This window comes from Nansenia antarctica, assembly GCF_963989245.1.
Source record: "Nansenia antarctica genome assembly, chromosome: 7".
Taxonomy (NCBI): domain Eukaryota; kingdom Metazoa; phylum Chordata; class Actinopteri; order Argentiniformes; family Microstomatidae; genus Nansenia; species Nansenia antarctica.
In genome coordinates, this window is record NC_137677.1 from 66,153,605 (window position 1) to 66,163,604 (window position 10,000).

General features: G+C 41.8%; 1 protein-coding gene across 1 annotated transcript in view; it reads right to left on the minus strand.

The window, feature by feature from the left end:
• LOC308162922 (radixin-like) overlaps positions 1 to 10,000 on the minus strand; it is a gene marked incomplete at its 5' end in the record, with an annotated part of 20,539 nt that overhangs the window by 5,251 nt on the left and 5,288 nt on the right. Inside the window, 4 exons of the mRNA XM_080537063.1 lie at positions 810 to 970; positions 6,862 to 6,992; positions 7,839 to 8,002; positions 8,707 to 8,803. Coding sequence (XP_080393189.1) covers positions 810 to 970; positions 6,862 to 6,992; positions 7,839 to 8,002; positions 8,707 to 8,803 — 553 coding nt within the window. The remainder of the gene's footprint in view (positions 1 to 809; positions 971 to 6,861; positions 6,993 to 7,838; positions 8,003 to 8,706; positions 8,804 to 10,000) is intronic.

Here is a 10,000-nt window from a genome sequence, read left to right on the forward strand (position 1 = left end):
TTATATCCTAGGTTTCTCTTTATATCCTTGGTTTCCCTTTATATCCTAGGTTTCCCTCTATATCCTAGGTTTCTCTTTATATCCTAGGTTTCTCTCTCTATCCTAGGTTTCTCTTTATATCCTAGGTTTCCCTTTATATCCTAGGTTTCCCTTTATATCCTAGGTTTCTCTTTATATCCTTGGTTTCCCTTTATATCCTAGGTTTCCCTTTATATCCTAGGTTTCCCTTTATATCCTAGGTTTCTCTTTATATCCTAGGTTTCCCTTTATATCCTAGGTTTCCCTTTATATCCTAGGTTTCCCTTTATATCCTAGGTTTCTCTTTATATCCTATATGAAACCTTTATATCCTAGGTTGTCAAATGTGTGTGTCCATGTTGCTCTTACATTTCTTTGCGTTTGTATTACGTATAAAGTATCATACTATGGAAAAAATAAATAAAGTGAAAAAAATGATATAATATATCATACTATACTATGTTCTTTTTGTTTTACTTTATAATTGTTTTCCTTAGAATGATAACAATATATCATACTATACTATATCATACTAAGGAAAAAAATAATGACGTTAAAAAAAATATATAATATATCATACTCTTTTTTATAGAAAATTATAAAGTGAAAACAATGAAAAAAAGAACATGGAAAAAGTATTTGTATGTATGTATTTGTATGTAGGTGTGTATGACCAGGTGTGTTATAGTAGAGGTGTGTTATAGTAGAGGTGTGTTATAGTAGAGGTGTGTTATAGTAGAGGTGTGTACAACCAGGTGTGTATGAACCAGGTGTGTTGTTCCAGACGTTACCAGTTGTTCCTGGTTCTTCATCTGGTCGGCCGCCTGCTTGGCCAGTGCTGCCTTGGCCTCCTCCGCCGCCTGCTTCTCCTTCTCCAGCCTCTCGGCCTCCTCCTTCGCCCTCTTCCTCTCCTGGTCCAGCTGCAACGCCCTGAGAGTCTGCTCCTCCAGTTCTGCACACACACACACACACACACACACACACACACAGACACACACACAGACAAATGCACGCACGCACGCACACGCACGCACACACGCACGCACACAGACACACACACGCACACACACACACAAACACACGCATGCACGTGCACACACGCACAGACACACACACGCATACAGACACACGCACACAGACACACACACACACACACACACACACAGACACACACACACACACACACACACACGCACACAGACACACAGACACAGACACGCACACAGACAGACACACACACACGCACACACACATACACACGCACGCATGCACGCACGCACACACACACACACACACACAGACGCACACAGACACACGCACGCACGCACGCACACATACACACAGACACACGCACGCATGCACGTGCACACACACACACACACACACACACACACAGGTGTAAAAGAACAGAGATTTAGCAACACTGTACATCACCTTATCCCAATCGACACAATCTACCTCAGTTATAAAGTCATCACCCTCAGTGATGATCCACAGTAATAAACAGTAATAAAAACGTCATTTAATAAGCGCCTTTAAATCCAGGCTGGCAGGCCTGAGAAGACGTGCTGCTGAGAGATTTGCCTCATGTTGGGCTCCACCACGGTGACGCAGTGATGGAAGATTCCTGTTTGTTTGTGTGAACGCATCATCATCAACCTGATGACATGCTTCAGAACAGTAGAACTGTGTGTTGAGAAACACACTCACAGAGGTTCATACTTGTCCAAGACGACGCCTCGCTATGCAAATACAGCCTCGTATAAAAGGCTGTGGCTGAACCTGAGGATCGAGCCAAAGGGTGGCGGAGAAAGGAGGATAATGTCGAGCATCTCTGTGTGTTTACCGCCTCCGTATGTGAATCACTTCTGTTCCTGTGAGCCTGAACAACTAAACACCGTTTATAAAGCTTGCATACGCCGAAAAGCGCGCGTATGCAACTTTGACACGGATTTTAAAAATTAAAAAATAGAAATATTACATCTCACGTATTATATATGAATGAGTGCACACAAAGAATATACGTACACATACACTGAACATATCTTAACTGTACATATATTCACCCTGGTCCAGTATGAATCACACTGTACATATGTCTTTACTGTACATCTCATACTGATATTCCTGCAAATATATTGACTTTTTACATTCATATTCATTACACGTAGCGCGAGGCTGGACATTAACAAGTTGAGCACCGTCCACATGACTTGACAGTAATGAACCTCTTCATAAGGGGAACGTTCCTGATAAGTCCAATGATTGCAATGTCCTACTGTAGACAACTGACTATCATCCCCAAGCACACCCCATGTATACGGACTACCTAAACCTTAACACACCCCATGTATACGGACTACCTAACCTTAACACACCCCATGTATACGGACTACCTAACCTTAACACACCCCATGTATACGGACTACCAAACCTTAACACACCCCATGTATACGGACTACCTAACCTTAACACACCCCATGTATACGGACTACCTAACCTTAACACACCCCATGTATACGGACTACCTAACCTTAACACACCACATGTATACGGACTACCTAACCTTAACACACCCCATGTATACGGACTACCAAAACCTTAAGTGCACAGACACTTTATTACTGAACTATCTATTATTACTAGTTCACCACCAGTGTATCCTGTCTTACCTGTACTACTGTCACCTTTATCTTGTACTGTATTATGCCTATCGTCTTTTTTTCGTCTTTTTAAAATCTTTTTTATATTGATATATATATATTAGATGACGAACTGTGTTTGGTTGTCTTACGTAGTACTGTAGGTTGAATCCAATCTAATCTAAAAGAAAAAACATGATTTAGGATAATAAATACAAAGGGGGATATCTGTTTTTGCAAAACAACCCCTCAAATATGTTCGGGATATGATCGGGAATCATATTTAATTGGATCTGTAATTATTAAACAATACTTGGATGTTATGAAAATGTAATATCTATCTATTCAGTTTTGAAGTCGTTCTGCTCCCAGGCACTCACAGTACAGCTCATAGCATTATGCCTACCGGAGAATACCTTTATGTTTTGTAACAGTGACATGATATAAAACTGCCCTCTAGAAGCACCACGCTAACATCCTCACTGGGTACAGATCACCTGACCTTTATACATACATATGTACAGTGAACTTTATACATACATATGTACAGTGACCTTTATACATACATATGTACAGTGAACTTTATACATACATATGTATAGTGAACTCTGACCTTTATACATACATATGTACAGTGAACTTTTGACTGGAGACTCATGTTGAGTGTTTCTGGTTACTGATGTTGCAACAACACATTCCTGAGCATATGCAGAGGTGAAAGGTACCTGTGATTAGCATATATAGGTAAGTAGCCTTGAGAACCCATGGTTCTGGAGCCTAACTCAGGAACCGCCATAGGGCAGGAGCCTGTTTCTGTGGAGTGAGGCTGCTTGATGTCCAAGTACACACAAGATGGGAACAGAGAGGTGATTTGGGAATAAAAAGACGTCCTATCTTTTAATGTTTCTCTGACCTGTGTCATGAGTAGAGTCGCTCTCACTAAATACTTATAATGTGAATTGGATTCACTGCATCATCAGCTGTCTACTGGGTTAGTGACACACGGCGTGTAAACAAACGGATGTTTTAGGACGTGTTCAAAGGCAAGGCCTGTGTCTAATGATGTGTAGTGATGTGTTCATCACATGTTGTGACATGCAGATCTTCTTAAACTATTTACTATCATCTGTAAAAGAAAAACTGAAAAATGACCTTGCCAGGTGTTTACTAGTCCCCAACCTGAGGACGTTTTCACCAGACCCTGTCACGACCCTCACAACCCTCTCACGACCCTGTCACGACCCCCTCACAACCCTCTCACGACCCTGTCACGACCCTCTCACGACCCTGTCACGACCCTGTCATGACCCTGTCACGACCCTTACGACCCTCTCACGACCCTCTCACGACCCTGTCACGACCCTTACGACCCTCTCACGACCCTCTCACGACCCTCTCACGACCCTGTCACGACCCATGGTTACTGTGTATAGGGTTAGGGTCTCTGTCAACTTGGCATAATAAAATGAGCTCAGAGTTAACTACGGTTTCTTGATTCCAGAATATGTAGTATGTTAGATGAACATACCTATGTTAGATATGTAGGATGTTAGATGAACATACCTATGTTAGATATGTAGTATGTTAGATATGCAGTATGTTAGATGAACATACCTGTGTTAGATAAGTAGTATGTTAGATGAACATACCTATGTTAGATAAGTAGTATGTTAGATGAACATACCTATGTTAGATAAGTAGTATGTTAGATGAACATACCCATGTTAGATATGTAGGATGTTTTTAAACCAGGCCTTAAAACCTTTTTTTAGCCTTTTAATTGAAAATGTTTATTGTTTTATCTTCTTGTTTTTAATTGTAGCACTTTGAGATTCCTTATGTAAAGTGATTTTACAAATAAAATGTATTATAATAATAATAATAATAATAATAATAATAATAATAATACTACTACCGGTACTAATAATAATAATAATAATAATAATAATAATAATAATTATTATTATTATTATTATTATTATTATTATTATTATTATTATTATTATAGTATGTTAGGTTGTGACTAACCAGAAGAAGGTTTGGAGTTTACAGTAACTTCAGCTCCAAATAGCACCTAGAGCAGTACTGGAACCGGTACAAGAGTGTACCAGGACCACCATCAGGTTGTATTGCTGTCATCTTTATTGTCCCTATTGTGTTGTTGCATCATAACTGTGCTTAAGTTTCTCTTTTGGCAGGACCTGTGACCATACTGGATGCAGAACGATGCAAATACAACACAAAATTTATGGACAGTGTGTACGCCGATAATATGCAAGGAATTTTTCCTGGATACATGGTGTACAGGTTTTTGCCCTTGCTTGCTTGCTTTGTGCCGGTGGTCCTGGCCTCCCCTGGGGGACCGCTGGGTACTGGTAAGCAAACTGGCTAGTAGTCGCTCTATTGGTAGAGGGCTGCAAGGGAATTTTTCCTGGCTACATAGTATACAGGTTTTTTACTTTTGCCTGCTCGCGGCTCTGTCAGTATTGATTGATTGATTGACTGATTGACTGAACATTTTCATTGTGTGAAGCGCATTGAGTTGCATCTTGTAAGAAATGCGCTATACAAATAAAATTAGATTTGATTTGATTTGATTCTGCTGGGAAGGTGTATCCTTAGCTTGAGGGCATGAGAGTGTGAGTGTGTGTGTGTGTGTGTGTGTGTGTGTGTGTGTGTGTGTGTGTGTGTGTGTGTGTGTGTGCGTGCGTGCGTGTGTGTGTGTTTGTGTGTGTAACATGCAAATATTGACAATGCAGTTACACAGCTGGGACACAAAAGGGAGAATGCTGTGGGAAGATGACGGTATGAGGGCGTAGAATAGACTGGGCTGTTTTGACTAAAGTGATTTTAATGTATTCTTTGCTCATTGTTGTTGCTAATATTTATTTATAATACCTTTTGACACCTAACCACTCACAGGTAACGCCCAACTCTAACCGTTACCTCAACCATTCTGAATGAATGCCTACAGTCATACTGGCCAACCAGCACATAAGTCATTTCTAACAATGGTGTTATTTTAAGATATTAAAATAACATATTGGTGTTAAAGGTGTTCTTTTATTTATATATACTGTATATATAGTATCAGTCAACAGATTGGATACACTTCCCCAATTTAATGGGAAAGTGTGTCCAAACTGTTGACTGGTACTCTATAAAAATATCTAATATCTAATATATATATATATATATACGCTCACCGGCCACTTTATTAGGTAAACCCCTAAACAAAACGTCCAAAAGACGTCCTCGGGGAAGCCGGAATTGTGGGTTCAGATGACGTCTTTCTAGGACTAGAAACACTAGAAAGACGTCATCTGAACCCACATTCCGGCTTCCCTGAGGACGTCTTTTGGACTCTTTGTTTACTGGGAGGGAAAGAAAGGTGATTTAAGCGACTTTGAACGAGGCATGGTTGTTGGTGCCAGACGGGCTGGGTTGAGTATTTCAGAAAGTGCTGATCTACTGGGAGTTTCCTGGACAACCATCTCTAGGGTTAGGGGTTAGGGGTCAGAGTTAGGGGTTAAGACCATCTCTAGGGTTAGGGGTTAGGGGTCAGAGTTAGGGGTTAAGACCATCTCTAGGGTTAGGGGTTAGGGGTCAGAGTTAGGGGTTAAGACCATCTCTAGGGTTAGGGGTTAGGGGTCAGAGTTAGGGGTTAAGACCATCTCTAGGGTTAGGGGTTAGGGGTTAGAGGTTAGGGTTAGGACCATCTCTAGGGGCAACAGAGAATGTAATGGTCAGAAAATAGAACATATCCAGTAAGAGGCAGTTCGCTAGGCGAAGATAATGGTGGTGGTGGTGGTGTAATGGTGTGGGGGATATTTTCTTGGCACAAACCTTCAACTGTGTGATGTTATAACGTCAATATGGACCTTGACAATCTCAGAGGAATGTTTCCAGCACCTTGTTGAATCTATGCCACGAAGAATTAAGGCAGTTCTGAAGGCAAAAGAGGGGGTCCAACCCGGTACTAGCCAGGTGTACCTAATAAAGTGGCCCGGTGAGTGTATATACTGTATATATATGCTGTTATTTTAATATATATAAAAATATATTAAGAATATAAAATATATTAAGAATATAATATATATTAAAATAACTGACTAAATGATAATGACTAAATATTTCTACTTAGATGTGTTCCATGTTAACAGGACATTGCAGAGTGAAAGGTCGTTGACAGGTCGTTTACCTTTCTGTGCCTTTAGTGTCTGAGCCTCGATGTGCCTGAGTCTCTCCATCAGCTCGTCCTTCTCTCTCTCTATCCTCTCCCTCTCCCTCTCCGCATGCTCGCGCTTCTTCTTCTCGTTCTGCAGCTGGGCTCTGCAGAGAAAGGCAGCATCACTTTATTACTTCATCATGACTTTACTTATTCTACCTTGCTCTGTGATTGTGATTGTGTATCTTGCTGCCATGCCGATGCTGAAGACCTGAACCAGAGATTCTGATTCTGATTCCAACAGTAAGGAGATCAGGAATGACAACAGTCGTAGTTAAATGCAATGCTGCCCCCTTCTGGTCAGACATAACATTACGCTCTGGTGGTTCACTCCTTATGGCTGTGTGGCGGTAGTTTGGTGTATTTATATGATGTTGTAAGATAAGGAGTGTGTCTGTGTGTCTGTTTGTCTGTCTGTGTGTGTGTGTGTGTGTGTGTGTTATCTGTGTGTGTGTGTGTGTGTGTGTGTGTGTGTGTGTTTGTGTGTGTGTGTGTGTGTGTGTACCATCTGTGTGTGCATGTGTGTGCGTACTATGTGTGTGTGTGTGTGTGTGTGTGTGTGTGTGTGTGTGTGTGTGTGTGTGTGTGTACTATCTGTGTGTGTGTGGGTGTGTGTGTGTGTGGGTGTGTACTATCTCTCTGTCTGTGTGTGTGTGTGTGTGTGTGTGCGTGTGTGTGTGTGTGTACTATCTGTGCGTGTGTGTGTGTGTGTGTGTGCGTACTATGTGCGTGTGTGTGTGTACTATGTGCATGTGTGTGTGTGTGTGTGTACTATCTGTGTGTGTGTGTGTACTATCTGTGTGTGTGTGTGTGTGTGTGTGTGTGTACTATCTGTGTGTGTGTGTGTGTGTGTGTGTACTATGTGTGTGTGTGTGTGTGTGTGTGTGTGTACTATCTCTGTGTGTGTGTGTGTGTGTGTGTACTATCTGTGTGTGTGTGTGTGTGTGTACCTCTCCATCTGTTTGTGGTGTTTCTCCTCGCGGGCCTGGGCCTTCATCTGCTGGACCTCGATGGTGTCGGGTTTCCTCCTCCTCATGTAGAGCTCGTGGTTCCCCATGCACAGCGCCAGGATGCGCTTGTTGATCCGCAACCGCGGCGCGTAGAACACAAAGTCCTGCAGGGAGGCAGGAGGATGGAGAGGAGGGTCAGGAACTATAGTGACTCCTTTAGATATACAGTACATATGTGACACAGTCTGATCATTTGGTCCGCATGTCGGCAACCAACATCAAAATGTTCGGCCTTTTCTTTTGAAACACGGAACTACGTTTCAACGTCTTTGAGAATCACAACACACACTCGCTAGACGAGCTAAAATACTGCAACAACGCAATGGATTGGGTGAGTAATCCCCACTGCTACCTAGTTAACTAAAACACTACTTTACATTGTTACCTAGTTAACTAGAACACTACTTTACATTGTTACCTAGTTAACTAGAACACTACTTTACATTGTTAGCAGGCTCACAAAACAAGCCGTGTTAGTTGACCAGCGATGTGTCGTTGATTTTCAACAACTGAAATGTATTCACATTTTTTGAAAGAAAAGTCAGATCATTACATCAGATCCCGACATGAGGACCAAAGCATTAGAACGTGTCGCATATATACTGAAACATGTACGCACGCACTGCAACGTAAGTCGCTTTGGATAACAGCGTCAGCTAAATGGCATATATGTTATATATGTTATAATAATAATATAATACTCTGACCTACTGTGACCCCTACTATGACCCCTAATCTGACCCCTACTCTGACCCCTACCATGACCGCTACAGTGACCCCTAGGTGACCTCTGACAGGTGAGTCTTACTGGAGCTTTCTTGTCGATGGGTTTGATGACGAACTTCTTGTCGTTGAAGGAGATGTTCCTGATCTCACTCCAGGGGAAGCCGATCTTGGGTGTGAGCCTGAGGAGACGGAGGTTAGACACAACATCAGACAACAACACACACACACTGGGAACTAGTGATGGGGGAAACGAAGCTTTCGACGCAATTGACAGTTCGACACAATTGTGTCGGAAAAAGTGTCGATCTATCGATGCAGTCGATACAGCAGCTCCACAATGACATCTGCTGGTCAGGTCGTGGTATGGCGGCTGTATCGACTGATTCACAAGTCAGGAATTTGAGGCAAAATACAATAAGCCCACCGTCATCTGCGATGTCTTGTTCAATAAAGGTGCTGTGACAAACTGTGTCGATGTGTATGTGGCCATATATGTGGTCTTAAATGTTGGTGTGTCTAGTAGACTATAATAAATACATATGAATAAATAAATAAATGCAACTGTTGTGTCCATTTCTGATATGAATAGAATAGAATTTGCCCTGGAGTAATTGTAGTACTCAAGGGCACACTAGTGGTGTTGTTTCAGGCAGGATTTGAACTCACAACCTTCCGATCACCAGTCCAATTCACTATTCACTCCACTATCCCCTTGACATGTAATTGGAGCAGATATAAATGGTCAACATGTCATAACAGGGCCAACAGTGTTGGGACGTGCTCGTGGAACAGGGAAAGAGTGCAAAACAAGGCTACATTGTGGAAACTGGACAGACTTGTGCTTATGTGAACAATCAAATATTTATTGCTTGTGCACATGAACAGGCAACATTTTTTTTAAATGTATATCTATCTGGCTAGCCTATGTGTTGCAATTATGAATCTATGACTATCTCTGTATGTTAACTTCTATGTCTATCTATCAATATCTACCAATCTCCTGTCTATTTCTATCTCTATCTCTGTCAATAAATGAATTCTGTCTAGCGTCCGTATGTCTCCACTCGGACGACAACCCTCGAATATGAGTGAATATGAGTGAATATGAGTGAGTTCAACGTCATTTTATGCAGTACCAAACTTGGAACACTGCCTCGTCTGCGGAATGATTGACACACCGGTCAGAGGTGCTCGTGTGACGTACGAAGCTTCGTTCGAGTAGTCACGTGGTTTTTGCCAATTTGACACAAGCATCGATACATTTGTATCGACGCACATTGTGTCGGAAGATCGACGCTGTGTCGTGACTACTGCGTCGAGCGTAACATCACTACTGGGAACAACACACACACACTGGCAACAACACACACACACAC